The sequence below is a fragment of the Lutzomyia longipalpis genome, chromosome 2 (genome assembly GCF_024334085.1).
Source record: "Lutzomyia longipalpis isolate SR_M1_2022 chromosome 2, ASM2433408v1".
NCBI lineage: Eukaryota > Metazoa > Arthropoda > Insecta > Diptera > Psychodidae > Lutzomyia > Lutzomyia longipalpis.
The window spans coordinates 6,209,240-6,236,891 of record NC_074708.1 but is presented as its reverse complement, the minus strand read 5'-3'; the positions used below and the strand labels follow the sequence as shown (position 1 = coordinate 6,236,891).

General features: G+C 36.6%; 5 protein-coding genes and 1 long non-coding RNA gene across 6 annotated transcripts; 2 read left to right on the top strand and 4 right to left on the bottom strand.

The window, feature by feature from the left end:
- Positions 1-7,621: 7,621 nt before the first annotated feature.
- On the bottom strand, positions 7,622-8,808 carry LOC129788845 (DNA-directed RNA polymerase II subunit RPB9). The gene is made up of 3 exons (XM_055825230.1): positions 8,657-8,808; positions 8,433-8,561; positions 7,622-8,019 (listed from the first exon to the last, which is right to left on the bottom strand). The coding sequence occupies exons 1-3, from the start codon at positions 8,719-8,721 to the stop codon at positions 7,830-7,832; spliced, it is 384 nt and encodes a 127-aa protein (XP_055681205.1). The 5' UTR covers positions 8,722-8,808; the 3' UTR covers positions 7,622-7,829.
- A 247-nt stretch (positions 8,809-9,055) lies between these two features.
- Positions 9,056-11,070, top strand: LOC129788844 (ran GTPase-activating protein). Its single transcript, XM_055825229.1, has 3 exons — positions 9,056-9,283; positions 9,349-9,989; positions 10,062-11,070. The coding sequence occupies exons 1-3, from the start codon at positions 9,178-9,180 to the stop codon at positions 11,025-11,027; spliced, it is 1,713 nt and encodes a 570-aa protein (XP_055681204.1). The 5' UTR covers positions 9,056-9,177; the 3' UTR covers positions 11,028-11,070.
- Positions 11,071-13,163: 2,093 nt separating this feature from the next.
- On the bottom strand, positions 13,164-14,918 carry LOC129788840 (P2R1A-PPP2R2A-interacting phosphatase regulator 1). Its single transcript, XM_055825227.1, has 3 exons — positions 14,554-14,918; positions 14,195-14,456; positions 13,164-14,114 (listed from the first exon to the last, which is right to left on the bottom strand). Exons 1-3 carry the CDS (start codon positions 14,658-14,660, stop codon positions 13,467-13,469), a joined length of 1,017 nt encoding a protein of 338 aa, XP_055681202.1. The 5' UTR covers positions 14,661-14,918; the 3' UTR covers positions 13,164-13,466.
- A 10-nt stretch (positions 14,919-14,928) lies between these two features.
- Positions 14,929-27,621, top strand: LOC129788839 (kinesin-like protein KIF14). Its single transcript, XM_055825226.1, has 4 exons — positions 14,929-15,744; positions 16,237-16,850; positions 23,923-24,542; positions 25,961-27,621. The coding sequence occupies exons 1-4, from the start codon at positions 15,078-15,080 to the stop codon at positions 27,162-27,164; spliced, it is 3,105 nt and encodes a 1,034-aa protein (XP_055681201.1). The 5' UTR covers positions 14,929-15,077; the 3' UTR covers positions 27,165-27,621.
- LOC129788843 (uncharacterized) lies at positions 17,339-18,084 on the bottom strand. Its single transcript, XR_008750401.1, has 2 exons — positions 17,713-18,084; positions 17,339-17,634 (listed from the first exon to the last, which is right to left on the bottom strand). It is a non-coding gene; the product is annotated as an uncharacterized LOC129788843 (long non-coding RNA).
- Positions 18,734-22,272, bottom strand: LOC129788842 (uncharacterized). The gene is made up of 2 exons (XM_055825228.1): positions 21,496-22,272; positions 18,734-19,409 (listed from the first exon to the last, which is right to left on the bottom strand). The coding sequence occupies exons 1-2, from the start codon at positions 21,653-21,655 to the stop codon at positions 19,234-19,236; spliced, it is 336 nt and encodes a 111-aa protein (XP_055681203.1). The 5' UTR covers positions 21,656-22,272; the 3' UTR covers positions 18,734-19,233.
- Positions 27,622-27,652: the final 31 nt, after the last annotated feature.

The following is a 27,652-nucleotide window of genomic DNA, read 5'->3' as shown; positions in this document are numbered from 1 at the left end:
CTTTGGTTGCTCTCTTTGTTAAATCCATTTTGAGAGTAAAATTTCAATTATATATTGCGGGATTCTTCATTGCATAATCTTCCCCTAGTTCTTTGTCTCCATAACCTTGTGCTTCAATTTCCCCCTTTTCAAATCAACATTGTGTGAGAAAATGAGTTAAATTCAGCCAAACACACATATGTGAATGTTATATGAGTACAAAATGTACCTACTGTCTTATTCTCTCTCATTCAGTCAATCAACAAAAGCATATTTTTGCAATATATATGTCTGAGACTGAGAAATTTTTATTATTTATTTCTGTACTTGTAGTTTTCTCAGTTGCTTTGGGAAAAAAATGCAAAAGAAAGTAAAAAGAGCACGAAATGCATGTTAATTGCTCAGAAAATTCTCTTCCACAGTAGAGACACACACCTCAGATTAAAACTCAAATATGTATCTACATATGTTGAAGGTGAAGTATAGCCAGTGGAGGCGACGGGTGAATAGAATTCTCCTGTCTTTTTGGATGTTTTCTATATTGTCTTGAGATCTTTTTCAACTGATTAATGTGCAAAATATTACTATTTAATTTCACATTAGAAGAAAATCGAGAAAATATTTTGATTTTTTCGTGTTGTTGACATAATTTGTTTTAGCTCAAAATTTTGGAAAAATTTAAATTAATTTATTTTAATTTAGAACAAATTGTTTCTATAAATTTACCCCCCTTCATTTCCCTTAAGATCTCTTGAGATTAATTTGAGATCTATTTTCCTATTTCTTTCGAGAGCATAAAAAGCATAAAAGTTCTTATTTAAAAAAGTCGTACAGGGTTGTTTAATGAAATAATTTTATAATTTTTAAACGAATTATTTAAATATTTGAAAACTCTTGCTCATTATCTTGATCTATTTATCAATAATTTCAATTTTAATTCATTGTGTAGGTGTGCTTATTAAAACTTTCAGTTCTTTTATAACTAAAAAAAAAGCAGGAGTTTGAAAGTTCTTTCAACTCCAATAAAACGGTCAGTGTGCAAACTTAAGCAAAAAAAAAGCCGTGAAGTAAGGAGGATGGTGGAGACTTGCAAATTCATTTCGCGATTTGATTGTGAATTCATCATTATGATCTTCATGAAGCTGTTTGGTTGATGGTGGGGACAAAAATCCGCATGTGTTGAAATTTTATTTATATCTCCACAACACATAGCTGGGGTATTTAAGTAAGATTTTGCGAATGAAACATGTGCAAAATACACATGGAAAAAAATTGATAGATACTTGTGTACACTATGTTCTTATTTTTCCACATATTGTATGTATAAAAAAACATATGATAATTTACAAAGATGTGCGATAATATTTTTATGTATTGGCAAAATTGATTTGAAGATTTTTTATGCTGACGAAGAGGAACAAAAAGAAGTATTATTTATTTTATTTATTCAATTCAAATTGATTCTATGTTGACACCTTTCAATATTTTTTTATGCCATTCTTTTCTCTCTCTTTCTCTTTCTTTGCAGATCCTATACGTGGCTTCACCATATGAATAGTTTTTCGTTAAAAAAATCATCAGGAGTGGAATGAAAATGTTCATCAAATGGAAATGTTTTCGGGCATTGAGGAAAAGCGCAGTGTTTTCATTTGCAGAAACCCGTAGATCCGAACTTGCGCTCTTGGTTAAATCTGCCCAAGAACGGATATACGGGAATCTGTCGATGTAAATCCTTCCCGGATTTTCACCTTAACTCTGGAATTATAAAAATAAATTATAATGATTAATTTTTAACAAAGTTTGAAACGTAAAAAGCGTAAAAATAATTCAGAATTTCTTTTAATTATGCTGCAATTTTCAGTTTTATCGCTTTGTCGCAATCAATTGAGTTGCAATTATTTAATTTATTATGTAATTGTATTCCTATCAATTTTCTCAATCAATTTTCCAAAAAATTCAGAGAGAATATACTTTTTAATTAATTTTAATTACCTTTCGTAGAATTTTGTATTTTTTTTCAAATTTTCCTTGACTTACATGGAAGATTGATTGCAGACTACATTGAGAAAATATCAGAAGAAAAATCAAAATTACAATGTATTTAATTTAGTTACCTTTATTAGGTATTAACTCTTTTTATTTACAAAAGCTCTAATTTGAGTCTCCTAATTTGAGGATCACCACACTGCCTATTTCACGCTGAGGTAGTAGGTTGTATAGTATTTACAATTAAAATTTACTATACAATCTGCTAACTTTCCGTGCGATGGTATTACTCAACGAACCTCCTCCAGATGCATTGTGGAAATTAAAAGAGAAAAAAAGCATCATGAATCAGCATAAAAATATATAAAAATTTGGAGATGAACTTATGGTTAGTATCAGCTGTTTCACCGTGTTTCTCCCTCTCTCTATTTCTTTGCAGATTTTTTTTTGCCAATGAATAGGAAAGTGGTCAATGATAGTGAGACATCGTTATCCAGTTGGCAAACATCACTGCTTGAAGAGCTTTCGCTCAGTGAATGGGAATAGCGCGACTAAAATAGCGTCATTGTACGTTGTTTGATGGAAAAAGTTTTCAAATAATTTTTCCAAAATTATTTTTAAAGCTTATTCTTGCTTATTAGGATTTGTTCTCTCAGTCAGTGTCTCCAAAAAATGGATTTATTGTGTGTGAAAAGCATTAATCTCTGTGGAAGCAATTTTTGTGCGAAGTAATTTGTGAAATTTGCAGAGAGAGTACACATTTCTGTGTATTGTAGAAGCAGTATTAGTGCCAAATGGTATGTATCGTGTGTATTGCATATTTACAATCTTTAATTTTAATTCAATTTCAACGTCTTTTGATTTTTTGTCCAACACACAAACGTATAAGTTTGCAAATTGAACAACTAATAAGCTGTGTCAGTTGGCAACTATATACTTCCGTGCACTCAAGCTCTTGATTTTTTGAGAAATTCCTCCTCTCTGGTTACCTTTCCTCACAAAGAAAGGAAGCTTTTACCTGTGATTTCTTTGTGTTTCTTTTAAGGGTAACATTTTGAGGTAATTAGTTAATTTATTTTAAGAAAGAAATCAAGCGAAGAATCTTTTCGTTTTCTTGAATTTTTCTTTCACTCACAAAACCTATACGTCCTATGTAAAATTAAACAAGTAACGGTAAGATGTATTTTAAGTGCACATGTAAAAAATTGTAAGCTATATATACGGAAAAAATATATATATCGACTTGATGTGTACCAAGTCAAGTATCTCTCGGTTGGCGCGAATTTCGTTCAATGAACTCCAAGGAAGCAGGGGCGCTGTGGGTGCGACAGAGACGCTGAAAAGTGAGAGAGGGTCAAGAGAATATTCACGAAAAATATATTCGCAAATTTTCTATATACCTATACTACTTATATATTATTCGCAAAGTCGTCACCGTGTTGGTGTTTGAGCGAATTGGTGGATTACTTTTTTCGCAAACGGTCCGCATGATTTTTGTGGTATTTTTGCGCAAAAAAACGAACGACGAGGAATGGAAAACGATACATATAGCGCGGATTGAGATGGTGTTTGCGCAAAAATCTTCAAATCAGTATTCATGGGTTGAGTAGGTATATCCAAAAAGGAGATGATATTGAGCTGAATGTTAACCCATAGTGGCGTCGACGGTATGTTTTATCTCTTCTGGATATATTTATTTATTTATTTTGACTTTGTGTCTTTTTTTTTAAACAATATTTTGTTAAAATTTAAAAGATTAGTTGTAAAAAAGTTATGAATTTTCATACGTAATTTATTTATTTGCTCTGAAGAATCCCTGGAAGAATCCGAAGAGCTTTCTTAACTTGTTTCCTGTATAAGATGTTCTTAAACTAATCTTAACATAGTTTTATCTTATACTTATGTTTTACCAATAAGACTGTTATTGTACTAAAGAAGATTATTAATTTTTTAAGCTAGCAATAATGGCGAACCCATGAAATTATTAGGTAAAGAAAATCATAAGAAAAAAATGAGAAATTCTAAATATTTTTTTCACTGCAGTGAGATCGAAAAATTAATTGAAAGAGACAAAAAACACATTTTCTGGCTTTTGTCAGAATTGATTGAAATGCAAACCTCAAAATAAATAAACTCCTTTCATAGAAATCTTCTCTCTTTTTGAATTATTTTAGATAGGGGAGACCGGGGTTAAAAAAGTCACTTAAGGGTTTAGAAAAAGCTCAAAATATCATATTTCCCAAATAGATAAAGCGAAATGTATAGCTCATTTCTTTAGGAAATTTACTGCCCTATAACTCTTTCTCAGATCATTTTGTTCTATCTAACAAGGCAATATTATATTTTAGGCTTTTTCCAAACCCTTAAGTGACTTTATTAGCCCCGCTCTCCCCTATATTTTTATTATGTTCATTCCGAGAATTTTATTTAAAAATTTATTAAAAAAAATTGTGATATAAAATGGAAAGCAGAACACAGCCAAACAACATTAATATTATATTTTATACACATCCTGTTTTGCTGTATCGACGAAGCTTTTAAAAGCTTGATAAAGTTGATAGTTTGAATGACTTTCATGGGATGGAAATCAATAGCTTTATAGCTTGAATTTTCTTCTTCGATTGAATTCAATTTTTTTTATTAATTTTATGAATTTTCCACTATTTCTTCAAAGTTTTTCCTTCCAATTTTCCCCCTATTTTTGCGGATCATTTAACTGCTTTAGCTGTGATAATCCTTGAACTAAAACGCTCTATAAATAAATATTTTTTTTTAGGTCAAATGCTTCATAATAAAACAAATTTTGAAACCTTATTTGTGATGGCAAAAAAAAAGGTAGAAAAATTGAGTTTAAAACTTGCAAAATAGTTCTTTGTTTTTCACCATTTGAGTGATGATTGTGAATGGAAATACGATGAGCACGAGGTGGGTGAGAGACCGTGGGCAATGCTCGAAATACTCTCAAACTCACCCCCATAACAAAAATTCTCCTAACTCGTGCCGAAAATACAGAACAGAAGGTTGGTATCGATTTTAAGCTTTCCACCCCATAGAGACACAACCTACCCCAAGCTCCTGACGTGCCGTATTTATTGCACTTTTACATTCTGGCGTCGTTCGTTTTGGGCTTTCATTGATTTTTCTGTCTCTTCCCTTGGAATTGTATTTATCAAGAATTCACAGATTTTGTAATTAAATGATTGAGACATTCTTTTTGAGAATTTTTGATAAGTTCTAGTGAGAATTAAAAGTAAAATCTTGTTGTATTCAAAAGATGTTGTAATTTTATTTATAGTAAAAAGAAAGATAGAGCTTTCTCTCATATAAAAGAAAATTAAAACAAAAAGCTCAATAAAAGTTCTAAGACATTCTAACTTTAGACTTTTTGTTGCAATTGATTAGCCCCTTGGTTGAAAACCCCGCCATAGAACAAACAAGAATCACATAAGCTATGAAATAAAAGAGCTTTTTCGTGTTGGATTCAGCCAAAAAGCATGCATTAATGTCTAAACGGATATTTTCTCATGCAAGAAAATTTATTTGGCTGTCCGTCAGACATTGGCGAGGTTCTTGTCTCCTTTCGGCTGTTCTGGAAAGTAAAGAAAAATCCATTTTCCTCTTCCTGTGATGCCCTCTCACCCCCACGCGCCCGGTCGTCGTCCACCCAAAGCCACGGAAGTCGTTTGCAACTGCTAATTCCCTGAGACCCTAACTTGTGACTATTTGTTAGAGTTTCACAAGTTTTGTTCTCCGGTATTGGCGGCAAACTTTCAGCAAAAATGCGTGTGGAGGATTTCGCGAAAAAAAGTGCGTGCTGTCTGGAATATAATTTTTTTTTTGATTTTTTTGCCAATCGGGAAGAATCAACAAAATTTGCGTACAAATTGCCAAAGTCGTGCAATAAATTCTTAATCTTTATTTGTGTCCACTCGGCGAATTTTTTTTTCGCAAGAAATCAGCAAAGTGAAGGAAGGAATAAAAAAAACGAGAAGTGACGATTACAATAAATTGGACATAAAAATAACGGCCAAATGGGTGAGGCAAGGAGTCAACGCAGGGTTCTTGATCTCAACGAGACGGACGCATGGTGATGGCACTTTTTTTTTGCCAACAAACGAGAGAACCCAACATGCGTGAGAAATGAACACCCAAATAGAAAACAATTCTATTCATCCCATATGAGGTTGTTCCTCCCAATGTGTGACAATAGGAGACCGTCTCTATGCACTATTCTGCATCGCACCCCATCAAGGCAATAAAGAATTCTTCGGGTGTCATTCTGGCGTCATGTTTGCATAGAAAATTCATTTACCAACCTAATGGATTCTTTTAGATGAATATCTTCAGTAGAAGGTAATTTCTTTTCAATTAAAAATAAACTAAAATATTGGGACTAATTCAGCGACCAAGAAATCCTTGAAATCTTTGAATTTTGTACTGAAATTTTAAGATTTCAAGCGAATTTCAAGGGTTTCTTGGTCACTGAATAAGGCCCATTAAAAATTATATTTAAAGTAATTTTATGATTTTTTATAGCATATTTATGACAGTTTTTCATGTTTTTATGCAAATACATTCTAAATAAAATATGAAAGAAGATTCTATTCAAAAGTTTGTGAGATTGGAATATTTCTCTGTTGCTTTAGTCCAGTGAAATTGAGCCTATTCGAGGAAAATTAATTTATTTCATTTAATCAATGTTTTATATAAATTTTTTTCAAAGAAATCTATCAATGCAAAAAAAAATAAAAAAAAATATGCCCAGAAATTAAAAAAAAATTTTTTGCGAAGTCTGATTTCACAAAAAAAAATGTCTAAGAAAGTCTATCATAAATTAAAATTCTTGAAATGTTGCTTTTGAATTTTTTTGTGAAAATTAAAACTTTTATGCAATTTTTATGCTTTCAAAGGACTCAAAGTGATCAAGAAAGATTTTCCGATCGTACCACATATTAGTACAAAAGAAAATTCTGAATTAATTATTACTTTCATGTATCTACAAAATTTTTAATGAATAAACAAATAAATAATTTAACCCTTTCGCGTCCACATGAAACATTAAAACATGAGCTCTTTTTATTGCAATACTTTTTATCTCGATGCTTTCAGGGGACTTTTCTCAATCAGAGAACGTCTTCTTGAGCTCTTTTGCGTGAATTTGATGCATTTATAACTTGGAAAAACAATTAAGTTCATAAATAATTGGAAAAATAAAATGTTTCACGTTTTGGTCAGCGTATGACACAAAAAACGCGAACGGATAAATAAAATGATAAACTAATTGTATTTGAAAAAAAATCATTTAAAGCCCGATTTTCTCTCTCTGGAAAAAAATTGACTTGAGAGTTTTTTCATAGCAGAAATAATACAAACTCTTCGTCTAAAAAAATAAAACTATTCTACCCCAGTTCTCCCTAAAAAATCCTTTTCTGCACAATCCCAAGAGGAGGAACGACGACAGTTTGAGAAGCAGCGCCTAGACAACGCGATAGAAGGTAACATTAGATGAGTTCCCGGAGAACACTTGGCACAATTTGATGCGCACAGAATTGCAAATAGACAAACCATACCCACCCTTCTACACTCCTCGCCAAATACATCTGCTGCTGCAAGGAGATTGTAAAAAAAAGGGGGTAAGTGAATAGAATTATTTGCATACTAGTTGCAGTTTTCTCATTATATTTCTCTCCTTAAGCTGACAAAATACATAATGCAGAGAAAAGAAAAAAAATCAAAGATCTGCGTTAGAAAATCATCGAGCCGGACAATAGAATAGACGAATAAATTTTTGCAGACCAGAATTTCTAGTTTCGCGACACGTTTTCTCGGTACAGCCGCGAATGGAGAAATTTAATTGCTGACCTCTACTCTGTCCATCGATGGGTGCAGTTTTGATTGGTGCACACATAGTACAGTCGCATTTCCTCTTCAGCACGCCGCGTCTGTGCCTGGAAGAAGACCGCCTCTTGGTGCCCGCATTTTGGGCACGCATGATCTTCCGTTCGCGGAAGCGTTGGGTCTGAGATCACATCAGGGACGATGTGTGTAAGTTCACTGTGGAAGACGTTAGATGTGTAAATTAGTCAAAGAAGCTATTCAGAAGCTTTTGCAGAGAGATTTTCTGTGTGCCTCAGGCGAAATTTTAGTATTCAAGTCATTATTTTTCAACTTGTTCATTAAGTTTAAACAACAGTAGACTTATGAGCCCTTTAAGCACCTCTTTGGGAGTAATTTTCGTTAACAAGATCATTAAATTACCTTCCCGGAATGTCCAGGAGCTCTTGTGAATTTTTTTTGTACATTTTCTAAAGATTTTGCAATTATTTCTGCCCTTCTACTGTTAATTTCTTTTAAGTCTATTAGTCTTCTTTAAATTAAAAAGAGACTACATTGAGATGATTTCCTGGACACAGAAACATCATCTTCTCTCTGAACTTCCGGTGTTTGTAGAAATTGCACAAACTTACTCAATTTCGTGCATAATCTTGTTGACATAGATACAATTGGAGTCTGCTACTTGCTTGTAGTCGCAATTCCGGCAGGCATATAGGAGGATTTTGTTGTCCTTATCCTCTTTAGGGTACAACATGTTGTTGCTGGAATTAACCGGAAAATTTGGGAAAATGTAAACAAACTTCTCAATGCAGACTTTATTGGGGAAAAACTCAACGTATATTGTTTCATTACTTACCATTCCTGGCAGAAACGGATTCCTACGAATCCTGGACCATCGTCGTGTGTATCGTAGCCGGACATTTCCGGGAAATCACATAAAATTGTTGATAAACAAAAAGGAGATTTTTGTTTGTTTGGAAGAGGAAAATGTTTGGTTATGTTTATCGTTTCACAGAGTTTCGCCCTTTGCTTTTTTCGCTGCAACTCGCTGTTCGCTAATTTTCGTCCATGCAGCGAAACGGCGAACAGGTGTAATAAAAGATTTTATTTTTGTATTTTATTTTATCAAATTATCCTGTAATATACAATAATTTTTGCCTTTTACCCTTCTATTTCAACAAATCCTTCAAATTAATTTCCTATTTAACAATAATTAATTTATTTCAACGACTATTTTGTATTCAAAACATTTATTACACCACTCTCGCGTAATTTATTATCCATTTGGCGGCAAATCAAAGCAATCGGCGTCTCGTGTTTGTCGCATTTCCTTGTGTTGTGAAAAATTTTGCAGAATTCCGAAGAATTTGTGGAAGAATGACCGAAATTGATTTAACCGCACTCACTGCGGCATTGACCAGTGATGCCGGAAGTGGTGTCTCCTTTGAGGATAAATCCAAAAACTGGGGAACAAAGGATGAAGGTATGAAGGCATCATGCATCGGCATGGTCAGACCTCTTCTCACAGCAAATCCTTTGTATTTGCAGCAAAGGAACTCACGGATGCCATTGATAAGTGCCCAAAGCTTGAGTACTTGAATCTGGCGGGGAATACATTGGGTGTGGAGGCAGCACAGGAGGTGGGGAAGGCCCTGAAGAAGCATCCGGAATTCCAGAGGGCACTGTGGAAGGATTCATTCACAGGACGGCTAAAGACCGAAATTCCAATTGCTCTGAAGGCCATGGGGAGGGGAATTATAGACGCTGGAGCACACCTAACTGTGTTCGATTGCAGTGACAACGCCCTGGGACCCAATGGCATGAAGGGTCTTGTGGAGTTGTTCAGCAGTTCTGCCTGCTTCTCTCTGCAGGAGTTGAAGCTTAACAACTGCGGTCTTGGTATTGATGGTGGCGAAATGCTGGCACGTGCCCTGACAGAGTGCCACCGGGCGAGTATTGAGGCGGGAACACCGATGAAGCTGAAGGTTTTTATTGCAGGACGCAATAGGCTGGAGAATAGGGGTGCTGAGGCTCTTGCGGGATTCTTCGCGAAGGTTAAGAGTCTCGAGGAGGTCACAATGCCCCAAAATGGGATCTACCACGTCGGTATTACAGCTCTCTCGGCGGCTTTGCGTGAGAATACCAACATGAAGATCCTCAATCTCAACGACAACACCATCGGGCATAAAGTAAGTCGAATAAACTTCCAAAAAAATAAGAAGTTTGTACTCAAAATTCTTTTTTTTTTTCGTGACAAATAGGGAGCTCTAGCTCTTGCTGATGCCATGTGCAACATGCAGGAACTCCGGGAGATCAATTTCGGTGATTGCCTCCTGAAGACACGCGGGGCTACGTTGCTGAGCGAAGTTTTGGGTGATCAGCACGAAGCACTGGAAGTTCTCAATCTCAGTAACAACGAAATCGGACCCGATGGTGGACTCTCCTTGGCCGCAGCCATGGCAAATAAGATAAATTTGCACACCCTGCAGTTGGATGGGAATCAATTTGGGCATGAATGCCGGGAGATGATTGCCGAAGAGCTGAGACGATTCAATTTGGAGAATGCTCTGGCATCAATGGAGGAGGATGATTCTGAGGGTGAGGAGGATGACTACGATGAGGGTGAGGATGAGTTGGAAGAGGAAGAAATCGACACGGAAGATTTGGAAGATGTGGAGGATGACGATGAGTGCGGGGATGATGATGATGAGGAGACGGATGAAGCTGCGGAGGATGGGAGGCAAAATCAACCAAATTTGGGACTCTTCGGTGCCCCCATTAAACCCCAAACAACCCCAATTGAGGCTTTCTGCCGGGCTGAAAAGCCCACGCTGGCCATGTTCAATGCCATCGAGGCCAAAGATCGCATTGCAGCCTTCCGGGAATACCTTAAAGATCTCCCTGGAGAATTTTATCTCGTCTACCTCGTTTTTGCCATTCTCAAGTGCTCAGCTCTGAGTCTTCTGTCCAAGGAGGCACTCTCGGTGTCTGATGCTCTCTTCGAGGATGCCCTGAAGTACGCTCAGGACAATTCTCAGGTGAATTCCGTGCGGAATTTCTTCCTTATTCAGCTCTGTCTTCTTCGGTGCGAAGATAAATCCTTCTGCCCCTCCTACGACATTAAAGCCTGTCGTGGGGCCCTTGAGAGCGCCATGAAGAAGGATTTCTTCCCTTCAGACCTCAGGGGTACTTTCCAATGTTTCCTGGATAAATTAGGGCACGAGTGAAGTTTTTCATTACACAATAAAAATTGAATTTGTGAGAAAAAAATCTTTTTCTTATTGTTCCCTTTGGACTGGGCTGAAGTTGGCCGGAAAGCAGCCCAAAAGGTTTGTGTCTCGACTAAGCCTTGTGGAACGTAAAGTTGTATCGTGTTGTCACTGCCAAAAACGCGGTTATAAAACTTAGAAATCACGTTTCTTGTTTGATAGTGACAGCGCGATATAATTTGACAAGGAGCAAATGAGAAAAAAAGCAACGGGTACAGCTTAATGATTTGTGTCTCGGCTAATTTGTGGAACATGTGGTACGTGAATCGGCTAAGTTAAGGGGCTATGTGGAATGTATCACGGATAAATTTGTGGAACTTGTGATGTGTGTTTCGACTAATTTTGTGAAAATATTGTATTATGTTGCTGCGAAGCGAACAAGGGGATGGTTTAACCTCAATTTATGTAAAACAAATTCACTTTTTGTTGAGAAAAATATGAGGAATTCTCGAATCTCGATCAATCTCAACTGATTCCCGAGAAACACTTTAACTTTTTTAATATATATTAATAAGTCGATTCGGATGATGATATAGGGATTAATCGAAAGCTAAATAAATGTAGTTTCGATTGCAAGTAAAATTTTGGAAATTAATCCCTTTGATCGGTATCGACGGATGTTTCACGAAAAGTACTGATTTCTCGGGGTTGCGCATCCCCCTGGTTGTGAATAAATGTGTGTGGAACTTAAAATGATGTGTCACAACTAAATTGCAAAGTTATGTGAACATTTAACCTTTGGAATGCGGAGCGGGGTCGTTGAACGACCCCAGCGCTATATTTCGTGCTATAACTCAATAAATATAAAAGACGAGGTAAATTGTCGCTTCGCTCCAATTTACCTCGCCCCGCTTCGCGGGGATTTGTTGCGCTTCGCGCAAATTTTAGAGGAAAATAAATTGTGATGGTTTGATTGAGGCCACTTATAAATCCCGGAGAAAAATTTCGGAAAGAGAAGAAATCATTTTCATACAACATTTCGCGCGCCAAATTCAAAAATTTGCAAAAACTGCATGAAATCTCTATGGGGGCTACCTGAAGGGGGGCTTTGGGGGGAAAATGAATACGGCCATCTGAAACCGCCTGTTATAAGGAGCCTCTGTACCAAATTTCATCGCGATTGGTCAAACGGTGTGGATTTGTATAGAAAAGTCGGAACGACGATTACCAACAAACAGACCTTTCTTTATTATATAGATAGCGTTCCCATCTTTTGGAAATAAGTTCCTTGGTTATCTGATGAGGTTGTGTAAAAATTTCAGCTCAATCCGACCACCACAAGAAAAGTTATTAAGAAAAATGTAGAAGAAGGGAATTCAAAAATTGGTGTAACGGTCATTCTGCGGAAAATTTCTTAGAGCATAAACAACATAAAACATAATTAGAAGCATGTTAATGTGCACAACAATAAAGAATATTCGAGAAATATTGCCATTTATCACATTACGGGAAGTGAGGGGAATGTGGGGAAGTAGTGAAAAAAAATAGCAGTTGCAGTCAACTTCGTGGCAAATTTCTCAAGAAGAAATTGTGAAAAATGAGTGAAAAATGTTTTTCCCTAATATCTCCTTCTAAGTATTTTAGGGTAGCGAATTTGTGGTGCAGGGTGCAAGAGGACTATATAAGGAATCTATAGGCACTAACCCGACAACTCCAGGTTGTATAGTTTGGGAGAAAATTGGCCTTCTTCTTGGGTCGTTCAATGACCCCACCTTCGCATTCTACGTAACTACCAAGGCCTCCGCATTCCAAAGGTTAAAAATCGAACAGAAATATTTTTAAAACAAAATTGTGTTTTTCTTTGAGAAATTGTGAGTTCCACATCTTTCTTCCGGGAATCCCAAGTGTAGGGTTTTGAAGGGCAAGGATCAAGCTATCCTCGAGCTATCCCATGCACCGTATGAGATGCGTCAATAAATTCGTATTGTCCTGTAAATGACTTACAAAGTTGATGCTCATTTAATACATGAAAAATATTGAATTAAGGGGTACGTCGGCTGCTTTTTGGCCAACTTCAACTCAGTTCTCTTACAGGGTGATCTTCAGGATCCATTTTGATGTATTTTCCAGTAAAATTAATAAATTAATTTAAAGTTTTTATGCGTAGAAAAGGTTTATTTACTTTATTAATTTTTTTTTCTACGTGAAAACAGTGAATTTCATTGCATATATAAGTATATTCTTCATATATCATGAGGAGGAGAACAGCGAAACGTCGAAAACACAACGCGATAATTATGATTACCTACCTAAATTTAGTTATTACTCCATCTATATTTATATATAATAAGAAAGGGATCGTCATTCCTTTATACACGACGCGAATAAATCAAGAGCTTATTTGAAGGGGGGGGGGGGGATGATTAAGCAGAGATGACTGAACTGAACGTGTTGCCTCTATATTGCGGGGGATGCTGGAGCTTCTTTTAGCTCTTCGAGGCGCTCCGCCAGACGATCGAGATTTGTCGTGGACATGCCAGTTATTGTGGCACATTCCTCATCTGTGATATCCTGCTTAGCTGTGACTGGATCGAAATCCTTAGCAATGAGCGTCATGGTTTCGTCTACGGTGACACCGCTGGATACGGAGCCACCACTGGCACCGGAATTGCTACTCGTTGCGGGGGAGTGCGCCGCCGAGGAGGGTGAGGACACCGATGAGGTGGTGCAGAGCTTAGAGACAAAGAACTTTGGTGTAATACGCCCCTCGTAGGTCCCGGAATCGGGGCTGGGGCAAATTGGTGATGGTGTCTGGCAGATGGGTGAGGAGCCACGACTCTCGAGGAACATCTTCTTGTGCGGTGGCGGTGAGCACGTGGAGCTACTGTCGTCGAGATCAAATTTACGCTTGACCGGATACAGCGTACTCGGCCGCATGGCATTGGGTGACATTGAGCGTCGCGTTGAGAATGTCCTACGGGTGGGACTGGGTGACATCACCTGATACCGTAGACCAGCACCACGACTCGTTGGTGATGGACTAGAGCAGCTGAGTGGACCGCCCGCGGGTAGGTTTACGTGCAGGGGATTTGTGAGGTCGTCATTCTACGTACAAAAAAAAGAGAGCAAAAGTTGATGGAATTTTCCATTGGAAGGTGGGTGAAAAGGATGCTACAGCAACTCACATCTCTACTCTTGAATGACCACCCCTCCGTGACTATCCGGAGATCTTCACAACTCTGAGACATCTGCATGGCGCAGTGAATCTCACGCTCGTGATTCACTTCCCGGCTGTTCATGTCTACGCACTCCTCCTGGCGCAGCTGGGAAACGCGTGGCGTTAATCGGGGCCCACTGGGGCTCATGGCACCGGCCAAGGGGCTATAACTAGCAGAATACCTTCGGGTGCGTGCAAATATATTTATGGCTGGAGATGGAGAGATCTCCCTGCAAAGAGGAAGCACAGAGCAAAAAAAAGATTCCAACGAATTTTTACAATTGAATTAACGTGCGAATTAAAGGATTTTCATGCTTCACAAGGTACCTGGAAGACGTGCTGGTGGCTTGGGTAGATGTCATTGTCTGTACGGCTGCGGGATTATTGATAAGGGGGGCACTGGAGCACCTTTTTAGTGTAGAGTCTCCATCCATGATTTTTTTTCTCAACCCAAAAGGAAGATTTCTTTCACACTGTCATGCAGTAAAATTAATTGGCATTTTCAACGGCCAAATCACCAAAATGAAAATTCTTTGTGGATTTTTTTGACTTTTCACTTCTTCTCCTGGCAATTTGCAGGGCAGCAACTTTGAAAATTCACAGGAAAATGGGTAAATTATCCCTTTTCCTTGACTAACTCTCGTTCTCACCGACCCCCTCTGTTTTGACACCTTGAGCGTGACAACTTGTGACAGAACTTTTGCTTCCTCGCGGCGAATTTCAACGGTCATTTTTTTTCAATGATTTCGCTGCGCATTTATGTTGAGTTTTTTCCATAAATTCTCAGTAAATTGCATCTGTTTTGCATGAAGATTTGTCAGTGAAGTGTTTTTCAACGTGTGTGCTGTGAAATGTCTTGCCGGAATACACCGCGTACCCCCAAAAATCCCCCAAATGCATCAACCCCGAAATCCACAAAGCCACCGAAGAGGTGCGATGTTTCAAATGGAAGCAGCACCGGAAAGCCCAATACGACCTTCACGAACGACGGTAGGAGTCCCAGGAAAAGGGTGCATCCGGTGACACCATCAAGGGATGCCTTTCAAACACCCACAGCCCCGCAGAAGCGTGAGAATCCGCAGTACTACTTCACACCGGATTGCTTCATGGATGTCTCTCTGAATGCAACGCCAAAGGTGCTCAAGAAGACCCCCAATGTCAAGGAAAGAGGGGCTGAGGAGAGTAATCTCACTGTTGCTGTTCGGGTGCGTCCAATGAATCCCCGTGAGTTGATCATGCCAGCTGTGCAGAGTATAATTGAGGTGAATGGGAATGAAGTGACGGTTCTGGCGGGGAAAACAGCCGATAATTCAGCAGGAATAACACGTGGATTCAACTATGATCACACATTCTGGTCATGCAATTCCGAGCATGAAAACTATGCCGATCAGAAGGTGATTTTTGACAAAATTGGAGCCCCACTCGTGGATAGAGCCTTTGAAGGATACAACGTTTGTCTCTTCGCCTACGGGCAGACTTCTTCCGGGAAGAGTTACAGCATGATGGGAATTGATACAGGTAAATTCAACGGATTCTTACTTCAAATAGTTTGATTGTCATCACACAGACACAGCTTAAGAGTACGATTCGCCGCGTAGCTTTCGACCGAGAGTTTGGCAGCTCTTGTAATCCGTGCTTCTCGGAGGTCGGGTTGTGGATTGATTTGAGGTCGGGGGCACTGTGTACTGGACGGGTCATGTTGACGGGACGTCCGCACTAAGCTCGCCATCAATATGGGCGCCATGGCGGAGGCCGAGGCGTTCAGGTTGGCTAAGGAGGGGCGCACCGGGCCAGGGGTGAAAACCAGCAGCCAAAAGTCCCCGTGGTCAGCAGTAGTGGGATCGCGTCCCGGAGTGAGCTCCCAGTATCAGCCTGATCAATAGAATCATACCATAATCTTTTTACCAACCCCTTGATGCTCCCTTTGACCTTTCTCACCATTTTTTCACGGATTTTCTCCCATTTTCCTCGATTTTTCCACATTTTCTTCAACCTCAATTATTTTTCCAGACAATTCCATTGCAATTGGAGCTAATTCGGAACTGGGAATCATTCCACGCTTTTGCCATGAACTCTTCAGACGTATTGAGGATATGAAGGACACAACACTAGCTCAGGTGGAGGTGAGCTACTTTGAGATCTACAATGAGAAGATTCACGACCTCCTGAGCGTCACCACCTGCCACAACACGAAGAATGTGTTAAAAGTACGTGAGCACCATATCTATGGACCCCATGTTCCGGATCTGTCTGCCCATCCGGTGGACTCGTACACAGCCCTGAAGAATTGGATGATTCTCGGGAATAGCCAACGTGCCACAGCAACAACAGGGATGAATGATAAGAGCTCCAGATCGCATTCAATCTTCACAATTGTTCTCAAACTCTGCGATAGAGGCACCGGCACAGCGGGCCAAACACGACGAAGTAAGATAAGTCTCGTGGATTTGGCAGGGAGTGAGAGGATGAGTCATACGGCGGATAATGGAGAAAGGCTCAAGGAGGGAATAAGCATCAACAGAAGCCTCCTGGCCCTTGGGAAGGTTATCAAAACTCTGGGAAATGCTGGTGAGAATCAAAAGCACGTTCCCTATCGAGATTCCGTGCTCACGTGGTTGCTCAAGGTAAGTTTATTTTCTTTTATGTATCATCTTAATCTTCAGAGAATTCCTTAATGGAAGACAAATTGGCCGGGGGAAGTTTTAGAAGCTTCTATTATAGCAGAAATTGATCTTTATTAGTGTTAGATTGGCGTAATTAAATACTTCCTCTTTTATCGAGGACTCATTAAAAGGTTATTCAGATAAGCAATAGATAGGTAGGTATGTTCAATTAGTTAATTAGAAGCATTATTAGAGACTTGAATTGTGAACTTTTAGCACAAATTGATGGGTTCATGAATTAATTGAATTTATATTTTATGTATTTTAATAATAAATTAACCAAAATGAATTTTATCACAGAGATAAGAATTTAAAGGAGGCTAGTCAATTTTATCCACAGTTTTAGAATTTTTCTTGTGGCTCTCAACGTCTCCTCTAAAATACTTCTATTAACTTACCTTCAACTCCAAATTCATCTCAAATTGTTAAAATTCAACAACAAAAAACCCTTTATTTCTGAAATTATTTATTCAACATTATTTTTATAAAAAAAAATATTTAATTTATGTTATCTTAATGCAAAAAGAAAATCATAAAATTCTCCAATTTGTGCTTGAAAAACAAAGCGATAAAGCCAGGTCTTTTATCATCCAGGGTAATCTGTCTGTTTAAGTTGACTCTCAATTCAATGTTTCTGATAGGAGGTTCATCCTCAGTGGGGATTTAATGGTTTTGTGATGTTTGCACTTGCACTCCTCAATGCACTTACATCCGCACTTTAATCTCGTGCCTCTCCTCTGTGTGTCTGCTGTGCGAATGTTTTTCTTCCTCTTTTAACGTGTTAGGATAAAGGAAATAATTTTTATAAAAGAATTGCTCATACCTGAACTTTTGTCCTTTGAGGAAGAACTTTGGGATGATTTGAAGAATTTAAACATCTCTCTGGTAGATTTCTTTGTTGCACTTCTTCACTTTAAGGAAGGGAATTAATAAATGAAATAAATGAAAGACAAGAGATTGTTTAAGCTGCACAAACAGTGAGGGTTCGTCATGGGGCTTCCGTTTCTGATAAAAATTGTGGTTTTCCACGCAGATTGGAAACCATAAACCAAAGTTAAGTTTGAGATTATTCCACGAGAGTTTATTATTCTCGAAGTTGGTTAGTTTATGTATTTGTTGAATTTCCTTCCAAAAGGATTAAAGAAATGCTTAATAAGAAATTTCTAACGGCAAAATATCAAATCTCTTCTTTTATAGCACAGAATGTGTCTTAGGTAAAAGATTTTATCCATGAATTGTAAGAAAAGATTTATTAAACTATTAAATGTAAGAGATAGAAGTCAAATTTAATGAATATTTACTCAAAGGTGTGAGATTTTCTTTTAGAATCTTATAGGAGACACATTTTGAGCCATAAAAGTTATATAAAACTGAATAAAATTAAAAGTAAAATTCGTTAGAAAAATTCATCAATTTTATACAAATCAAAAGAACATTCGTAGATTCTTTTTAAATCTCATCAAAGATTAATAAAAGATAGTAGGGGAGAGCGGGGTTAAAAAAGTCACTTAAGGGTTTAGAAAAAGCTCAAAATATCATATTTCCCAAACAGATAAAGCGAAATGTATAGCTCATTTCTTTAGGAAATTTACTGCCCTACAACTCTTTCTCAGATCATTTTGTTCTATCTAGCTAGGAAATATGATATTTTAGGCTTTTTCTAAACCCTTAAGTGACTTTATTAGCCCCGCCCTCCCCTATATTAATTTTACGGCGTGTATCCACCAGAGTGCTATAAAAAAATTCTACCATAATACAGAATCTTGGCTACTAACTTCTATCAAGAAAAACCCTTAAAGCGGAGAATCCTAAACAACTGAGCATCAAGAAGAGAATAAAAGATATTTTATTTTCTTAAGAAATCCCATTTTTATTTATTTAATTAAATTCTTGAAGATAATATTGAACTTTGTATACAAATTAAGTACAAATTAATAAATGTTTATTGTTTACAAGTTCTTAACATTTTCTTTTTAGCAAAATTCCAATCAACTTGTTTTCTTCTTCAATTCTTTCAGTCTTTCTTATAACAAAGGCAATTGATTTTGCTGGAAAGTTCAATAGGATGTTAATAACATTTTTTTTTAGTATAAAGTTTTATTTCTCATTTGCATTTAACATTAATATTTTAATTTAATAATCAATTTATGTTTAATTTTCTTATAAATACATTTTAGTTTTATTTTTTCTTTTAATTTTCTGTGTTTTTTTTGTTTGTAAATACGTACACAATATTAAATCTCCCTTATACACAGTATAATGAGCCAAATTTAAGTGAATATAATTTTTGTATCAAACAAAATGTAGAATTGGGCAGGAAGGAGGGAATATTTTCTTGTAGAATTTATTCCTCATGCTCATCCGCCTCGCAGATGGATTCCTTCTGCTGCCGATTCTCACGCTTACGCATGTAAGCAACTAGTGGACGTTTCTTTTGCTCTTTGCAAAATGGGCAAGATTCTTTGCGCACCTTATCTACCACTCCTTTATTACCACCAGCAGTACTCTTGCTGTGACCACCTGGAAGAGATAGAAACAAAGTAAATAAATAAATTGTGTTGTCTCTATGTAAATTTTATCTTCTAATCAGGCAGAACTTTCAAAGTGATTACATAAAAGTAAAAAAATAAATATTTCTCTCACATCTTATGTACTCTGAAAGAGGAAATATTTACGATTGTGGTAAAAAGATGGAAAAATTGAGTAATGTGGGTAATTTTTCTCTCTCTACATTGAGGGAAACCACAGAGTTGAAATAATTATGAGTATTTTGATAGCCTATGGCTTTTCTATGGGGTACATATTACCAATCAATCTTATCTCGCAGGTTGTTGAGCAACAATCTCATAAATTGAGTTTTTTCCTTCTCCTCGTAAACACTCCAGCATTAACTTGCGCAGAGCGACAGATAATAGAAGTTTTATATAATTTATCTCAACTATGTCAATTGGTTTGGTTTTCCTCAGTTTTAATTGCTTAATGCATTGGTTTTATCGCAACTTTGGCGTCTCATAAGTTGGAAAATCTATTTATAAATCTCAACAAGATGTATTTTGCAGTTGAATAATGTCTCTGTTTTTCTCGTTTCATTCGTTAAAAGGTTTTGTTTCTTCTGTTTTTAATGATCTTCTCTACAAATTAAATAAGGAATCCGAATGATCAGTAGAAAAATTATTCCTTTTTAGATGAAATAAAGGATATTTAATTTTGATAAGAAAACGAATTTATTTGAGTGAGAGAACTTTCCACTTTATCAGGAAGATGCGGGCCCTGATTGAAGTTTTATAGCAGCAGGGAAACCTTAGAAATAACCATTTTATGGCACCCTAGACACAACAGGTTCTATACAGAATTTTATCATAAACAACTTCCTTTACGTAAGAACAAGTTCTTTAAGATTTTGTTGAAATGGTTAAACTTTAAGAAACTTTTCCTGATTTTTTTTTACATTTTATTTTCAAAACTTTTTTAATAGACTTCCAAAGTTTTTATAGAACAAAATTTGTCTTGGCTATGGGGGTTTGGAAAAAGACTCACAAGTCAAGTTAAGTCGTTAACCTCTTTCAGATTTGGAAAGCCTAATTTAACATCTTAAAATAATCAAGAATCTTTCTTTTGAAATTAATTTATAAATCAAAGAAAAAGAAAAGTTAAATGTAAACACGAAATTTTTATCAGCTTTCAAGAAAAGTAAAGAATAAATAACTTTACACGTGCTTTTATGATTGTTCCTACGTGAATTCTCGTCTCTATGTCTATGAAATTTTTTTATGAATCCAGGAAAGGTTGTAAATCGTGGAACGCAATAAAAAAAAATGAAAATTCCCTCCTTTAACAGACTGATAAAGAAAAACTTGAGACGTTTCTGATAAATTAAAAGAATAAAAGAAAAACAATGAGTTCTTATCAGAATGAGCCACGAGGTTGGTTTTTATAGGTTGATTTTATAACAGCCGCATACACACAATTAAATCACTCTCACACCTCTGCCCGAAATAAACAACGCAATTTATTCTGCCTATTTCGCGGGTTGTTTCTCCTATAGAGATGTGTTGGAAAATCAACAAACTATGGAGCATTTTAGAGGATACTGGGGAGAAGTAGGGTACCAGGGGGGAAGGTACTATAGAGAGACGTGTACTATACTAACTTTTAGCCATGAGAGGCATCCGATTGTGTGCGAATGGAGTCCGAATGTTTGTATGGTTTTCACTCATAAATTGCGCGTTTTTTCTCATTCTCTGTGCTTCTCTTTTGACTTTCCTGTCCTCGGAGCTCGTCTTTTTTTTCACAGTGTACCCATGCCACGCCTGAAGAATGCAGTTCTCATTTTTCTTACGTAGAATGAGGAGGATAATTAGGGGGATGTTGTGGGTAGAAGGTAAATGCACTTTTGGCGCATTTGCATTGATCTATTTTTAAAACTTTAACTGCTTTTTATCTGCTCTTGTTTTGAGATATCACGTTACGTGAGCGACGAGAAATTAAATATGTATTTAAAAAAAATCCATCAAATGGAGTCCCCACAAGGTTGTCGCACAAAGAGAGATGATTTTATGATGGAAAAATGAGTGAAGGGAAAGGCGCTAAATGATTAGATGCTCACCTTGATTGTAGTAGGAATTGGCAGATGAGGATGCATTCGCGGTGGGCTTGAAGGATGACTCAAGGGTGCCATAGGGGAACTTCTCAAAATCCCTGTAGACTGGACTCCGCATTGAGGAGTAGCTCATGCAGTCACCCAAATATACATTGTAGACATCCATTTTTTATTCTTCTTTTTCACTTCTCGTACTCCCACACTTTGCTACAGTTTTTTTCTCTGCCCAATGGCGATGTTGTTAATTTTTTTTCTTCAATTTGTATTTTTGGTGGATATTTTTGTGAATCTCGTGCTTATTATTGTTACAATTTGCAGAGCATTTCTGGCTTTTCTTTCCGCTGTTTTTTTTCTTTGTATTTCCTCACGAAACTTTGTGGCTTTTCACACGTCTCCTTTTTTTTATTTGTCCACCAACTCTATACTTTCATTTTATAACAACCCAAAGGGAAGGTTGAATAAACTCACTGGCGTCTCTTGGATTTCTTACTAATATACTTGATTCACAAGTTGACCTCAATTCTTGTAGATATGTTAAAAATAAACCAAATTGGATAACTTCTTCAATACAAAACAGTTCAAAATTGAATGGAAGAATATAAAATTCTCAAAAAGATTTTTGGGCTCTCAAAGATAGGCTCAAACTACGTGCAAGTTGACACGTCTTTTCTCTTTCACGTTTGATGTGAAACTGAAATTTATTAATATAAAAGCCAAAAGAGAGAATGGAAGAACGAGGGTATTACTACACAACGTACCAACGTGTGTGTTGGTAAAAGACGCGCTTTATTTCCTCGACTCAAGCTCTGTGTTTGCAATATTCTTCTTAGTCGTGGTGTGGATTGTCCAATAAAAATGTACCTCCACCATTGAGCGAGATTATTTTATTGTGGATTTTATAACGCAAAAACGCAATTTGATATTGCACTCGTGTCTCGTGACTCAAAGCGGTGCTTAACCGTGTTTTTCGCAAATGCTCAGTTTTTTTTCTTTAAATCTATGATTATTTCAGTTCTGACGTTGTTGGGAGTTTTTTTTAAATTGCGTAGATTTTCTTATTTGTTTTGTAAATAAAATATAAGATTATAGTCTTTGATTGATAAGATTGTGGACGGTTAGATTAAGGGAGTTCTGATGAAGGTCTCAATCACGATCAAAGCGTCAACGGTAATATTTTTGAAATTGAACTGAATTTAAATAAATTATTGATTTAAGCTCTTTTTTGGTTTCTTTTAAGTTTATATTTGAGGATTTTTCTTCATTTGTTAACACATTCATTGAATTATTTTCTAATATTGTTTTTCAAACAATTTGATGCCTGATGAAGGATCATAATCACGATCAAAACGTCAATGAAAATATAATTTTAAAAAATAATGATGGAAACTGAGTTTTAAATTTTTTAATCTGTTTGTAATTATTTACAAAATCGCTTAAAATTTGGAAAATCTTTTAAAATAAAACGCTCAGAATTGCCCCAGTTTCCCCTAAACTTTACAATTGCATGGAAATGCATGGAAAATCGTGATCAGCGCAATTGCAAAGAAAACAAGCTTAAATGGATGAAAGGAAAAATTCTAATGAAAAAGAAAAAAAAACCTAACACTTATTTATAGCACTTAAAAAGAAACTTTAATTATAATTAAAATAAAATTGAGCTGATTTGTATTAATAATAAGATAATAAGGTATGACCGATACGACACTACACGTGCTTCACATTAATTAACAAAAAAAAAAACGGTTTATTTGTTAAAAAAATTGTAGACAATCTTTCTTTGTTAAGAAAAAATGTAATTTAAACATAAATTTTTAATTATTTTCTCCGCAATTTATGTTTTTTAAAGTTCTTTCCCAGGTTAATTTTATTTATCAAGCTTCCAAGTTTATTTTTAAACATATCAACGTCATTTAAAAAAAAATTAAGGTTCATTGACTAATTATTCTGTAACTAAAATGTAATTTACTTTTTATTCGACGCAGTTAAAGGAAATTTAGAATACAAAAAAATCGTGTGACGTGGAATGAATAACTTTTATTGCTTGAACTCGTTTTCTTTCTTGATAACTTATCACTTGTGCTTTTTTTCCTTTTTTATTATTCTGATTAACTACGGAGAATCCACGGAGGTAATAAAAAAATAACAAGAAAAAATCTAGAAATAGTCCTAAAATGGCGATGAAGTCTTGAAGAGGAAAAATAAAAATGTTTGCGATTAGATAGGAAATTGTGGGTGGTTTGTAAATCAAATGAGATCACAATGGCAAACATTTGAACCTTGCCAAATGGGAGGAAAAAAAAGTTTGAAGAAAAAAAAAGAAGAAAAAATGAGATTATTCGATGGATAAGTTATCGAAATAATCCAAGTAATTAAGATAAATTATTAAATTGTTTGCTAAAATGGGTATGAATAAAGGTTTTGTGGACCTTGTAGGAAAATCTTGGAGGAAATTCGAAGACTGTGATGTTGGCCACGATATCCCCAGCTAATATTCACCTTGAGGAGACCTTGGCCACATTGCGGTATGCCTGCCAGGCGCGTACTATTGTGAATCGCGTGAAGGTGAATGAGGATCCGCAGGATAAGGTTATTCGTGAGCTGAAGGGAGAGATTGAGTGCCTGCAGATGCGTGTGCAGGACTATGAGCGTCAGCAGAAGAGACAAGCTGTCACGGAGTCTGGAGCCATTCGGCATATTGTCATTGATGTGCAGAGCCCCCAAGATGGGCAGAAGCTCGAGAAACTCCGCACTGAGCTGGCGCAAACGAAGCAGGAATTGGCGAAATATCAAACACCTTGGGGGGATCGACTGCAGGAGGGGAAATCGATGCAAATGAAGGAAATGGAAAGTCTCAAGCGGAAGGGATTTTCCCTGGACACGGGAGTCTCACGCAAAGAGCCGTGTCTTGTGAATCTTGATCCGGATTGTAGTCTTTCGGGGACTTTGGTGTTTCGTCTTCCACCGGGTGTCGTTAAAATTGGCAGGAGTCATCCGACGTCAAATGATCAACCGGATATTGTCCTCGAGGGTCCCCTTGTGGCATTCAGTCATTGGTAAGTTTTTTTTTCATGCTTTTGAATTCATTTAAAACTCTCTTTGAGAGGAATTGACAAATCAATCCAATACTCACTGATAATTCTGCGAAAAAAAATGATAAAAAGCGTCAATTTAAGTGTCTCTGATAAGAGTCAAGTTGTGGTTGAAAATAATAAACTTTCACACAAGTTTGTGTAAAGAAGAAAAAAGAGAAACATCAACTCAAAAATATTATTGCAGCAAACGAATGAGTTCAGCAGAGATAAAGCAAAACAGAGCACGTAAAAAGTTTAGATTCAAGCGCAAGGAATTCTGTTTTTTTTAACAAAAAATGTTAAAAATATCCATTAAATTCCCTAAACCGTCCACGCATATTAAATGGTAAGAAATCCTTTAAAAATAAAACATTTAATGCCATTTTAATTGAACTATTAAGCAAAGTTACAAAACAACCCAAACAAACAGAACGTTTTATTAGTTGAATGTGTGCAGAAGTTGGGGCTTCCGCAAATACAAAATGACGTAGAGGTCAATGAAGTCTCAAAAAGGTGGCCCAATTAGCGTGTTTGTCGCTTTTTCTTCTTCTCAACAATCGCGTGAGAGAAAAAGAAAATTCTTCTTCCAATTGAATTAAATTGTAATAATTTGGAGAGAATCTTTCTATACAAATTTTCTGGATTTTAACGGTTAAAAAGACATTTTTTAAACAATTTTTTTCTATAATAATTAGGTTGTGCTTTGACTGAAATTATAATAAAGCAGAAAGTCCCTGAATACAATCAAAATTTGCTTCAAGTCAAACGAAATCCAAGGAAAAATTCACATAAAAGCCGAATTAACGTTACTCAGGCAAAAAAAATGAATTTATTAAGCGTATTTGACGAACTATAAGACACAGACAAATTTTTATTTTACAATTTTGAGGGGAAGAATATGTTTAAATAAAGAATTAAAGTTTGTTAGACAGAAGAAATTTATTTTTCTCGTTAAATTATGATTTTTATAATAGAAAAAAAATAAATCAATAAAAGAGACAGAAATGCTGAGAAAAATTTAGAAAAAAAAGCTTTTCGATTCATTTTTTTTAACCCTTTGACCCCACAAAATGTTCTTTTTATATATTTTTTTAAATATTTAAAAAAATAAAAAAATATCTTTTTCTTTTACTAAAATCAGATAATCCTTATTCATTTAAACTTCCTAATTAAAATATTTAATAAATCAATAAGGAGAAAGGCAGATGACCTCCCTTATCATTGATGATTAAAAATAATTTAGAATATTTTTTCTATCAAATATTCTATTTTGTTAAAACTCTGTATGGGAGGACGGATGAATTCTGGAGAAATTAACTTATCAGAAAACTTTTATTGATCTCTCAGAATTTTTGAAAAAAAGTTTTTACATCGATTTTAATAAAAATTTCTGCCTGCAGCTCAATAGAGAACAATGCGGGATGTCTCTCACTCAAGCCCATCTCCCAGGAGTCAGATACCTTCATCAATGGGCAGTTGATTGACAAGGAAATGCAGCTGCATCATGGTGATCGGGTGGTTATTGGTGGATCGCACTATTTTCGCGTTTCAAATCCCCTCGAGAGTGGGCGCCAGGGGGAGACTGTGTGGGACTTCCAGCAGGCACATCAGGAGATTCTGCGTGAGCAGGAACGACGTTTACGTGAGGAATTGGATGTGGTGAAGAGGAGTGCTGAGAAGGAGATGCGAGATGAGTTGGATAGGCTGAAGAGTGATGTGGAACGTCTTGAGCGGCGCAAGGATTACGTTGAAGCGGAATTGGAGGTTCTCAGGACATGTGCAACGGAGGCGGTGGAGGTGGTTGAGGAGCCGCCGAGTCGCTACAAGTCGAATATTCTGAATGATTTGGAGACAATTCTCACGCACCCGAGTCGCGAGAGTCTCCATGAGATTAAGATGCAGGTGAAGGAGGCAACACAGCGATGTCGGGATTTGGGGCTGGAGGATTATGCCTTCCGCCAGGGACAGGTTTGCGATGAATCCGGCGTTTCGAGGGCTATTGTCAATATCATTGATCGACGGAAGCGCCTTGTGGCTGATTGGCCACCAGCACGTCTTGAGGTGTGGCTGGAGATGATGCGTGAATCTGAGGTGGATCCATCGTGTCCCTTTGGCGTCCTGCCCGTGGAATGGAAATCCATTGAGAATGCCCTTGAGGGCAGCTTCAATGAGTCTCTCATGAATTCCAACAAGAGAATCTCGCTGAATTGGAGTGGATGCCTCGGGAGTAGGACACCACCTTCGCGCAAAAGTGACGGCGTTAAGCCCGTCCTGAGGAAATTCAATCCGTCGGCGCAAAAGAATCTCTTCCCAGACCTTCAGAGCACCCCAAAAGAGAACACTCCGCTCGCTGATCGTTCTCAGACACCCGGAGACTTTGCCACAAATGCCCGGAAGTACGTTAAGGATATCAATTTAGCCAGTAGCTGCCTCAGGAATCTCTGCCATGATGCTCAAATGTCCCGACGTGGTCGTCAAGTCTTTACGCTTATGGATGAAATGGATAAAATAACGTGCCAACTGATGCAGATGCTGAAAGAAGAGAATTCAGCGCACAAAACACCGCCAAAGACCCCCAAATCTGTGAGATTCTGCCTCGATTGATCACAGTTTCACCAGTTTCATTGAATTTTTGTGGAGATTTGTTCGAAAACTTAATGAAATTGCAGTCAAAATCAACTTATTGGAATTGATCAAAAATTAAAAATCAGAATTAGAAGTTCTCTGATTGGTTAAGAAACTCAAAAAGAGGATTCATTGGTGAATTCGATCAATTCTTAATTAACTTACTTACCTTGTAGAGCTTTGGGGGAAAGTCTATTTGAATTATTTGAATAAATTATATAGTGAAATATGACGCCAGTTTATAATTAAAAAAAAAAAGCCTTTATAACTAAAAATTTCTTCCAAATAAGTTTATCTAAAGTTGTGAATTATTTAAAAGGCTGCGAAATGGATTTTTGTAAAATCATTTCGAAATTGAATCTTTTGAAATAATAAAAAAAAATGTATTTTGTATACTGAAGTGCTAAATAAAATATAATTTTTGAAAAATAAAAAATATCTATTTAATTAAATTCAATTTTGGAGAT

Excerpts from the sequence above, each read along its gene's own strand:
- LOC129788845 (XM_055825230.1), bottom strand. The coding sequence starts at position 8,721 with ATGTCCGGCTACGATACACACGACGATGGTCCAGGATTCGTAGGAATC. Across the intron at positions 8,562-8,656 it reads ATCCGTTTCTGCCAGGAATG|CAACAACATGTTGTACCCTA; the intron begins GTAAGTAATGAA and ends GGTTAATTCCAG. Across the intron at positions 8,020-8,432 it reads AAGATTATGCACGAAATTGA|TGAACTTACACACATCGTCC; the intron begins GTAAGTTTGTGC and ends CGTCTTCCACAG.
- LOC129788844 (XM_055825229.1), top strand. The coding sequence starts at position 9,178 with ATGACCGAAATTGATTTAACCGCACTCACTGCGGCATTGACCAGTGAT. Across the intron at positions 9,284-9,348 it reads CTGGGGAACAAAGGATGAAG|CAAAGGAACTCACGGATGCC; the intron begins GTATGAAGGCAT and ends TTGTATTTGCAG. Across the intron at positions 9,990-10,061 it reads ACAACACCATCGGGCATAAA|GGAGCTCTAGCTCTTGCTGA; the intron begins GTAAGTCGAATA and ends CGTGACAAATAG.
- LOC129788840 (XM_055825227.1), bottom strand. The coding sequence starts at position 14,660 with ATGGATGGAGACTCTACACTAAAAAGGTGCTCCAGTGCCCCCCTTATC. Across the intron at positions 14,457-14,553 it reads GCCACCAGCACGTCTTCCAG|GGAGATCTCTCCATCTCCAG; the intron begins GTACCTTGTGAA and ends TCCTCTTTGCAG. Across the intron at positions 14,115-14,194 it reads GGTCATTCAAGAGTAGAGAT|AATGACGACCTCACAAATCC; the intron begins GTGAGTTGCTGT and ends TTTTGTACGTAG.
- LOC129788839 (XM_055825226.1), top strand. The coding sequence starts at position 15,078 with ATGTCTTGCCGGAATACACCGCGTACCCCCAAAAATCCCCCAAATGCA. Across the intron at positions 16,851-23,922 it reads TGCTCACGTGGTTGCTCAAG|GAAAATCTTGGAGGAAATTC; the intron begins GTAAGTTTATTT and ends TGGACCTTGTAG. Across the intron at positions 24,543-25,960 it reads CTTGTGGCATTCAGTCATTG|CTCAATAGAGAACAATGCGG; the intron begins GTAAGTTTTTTT and ends TTCTGCCTGCAG.
- LOC129788842 (XM_055825228.1), bottom strand. The coding sequence starts at position 21,655 with ATGGATGTCTACAATGTATATTTGGGTGACTGCATGAGCTACTCCTCA. Across the intron at positions 19,410-21,495 it reads CAATTCCTACTACAATCAAG|GTGGTCACAGCAAGAGTACT; the intron begins GTGAGCATCTAA and ends TATCTCTTCCAG.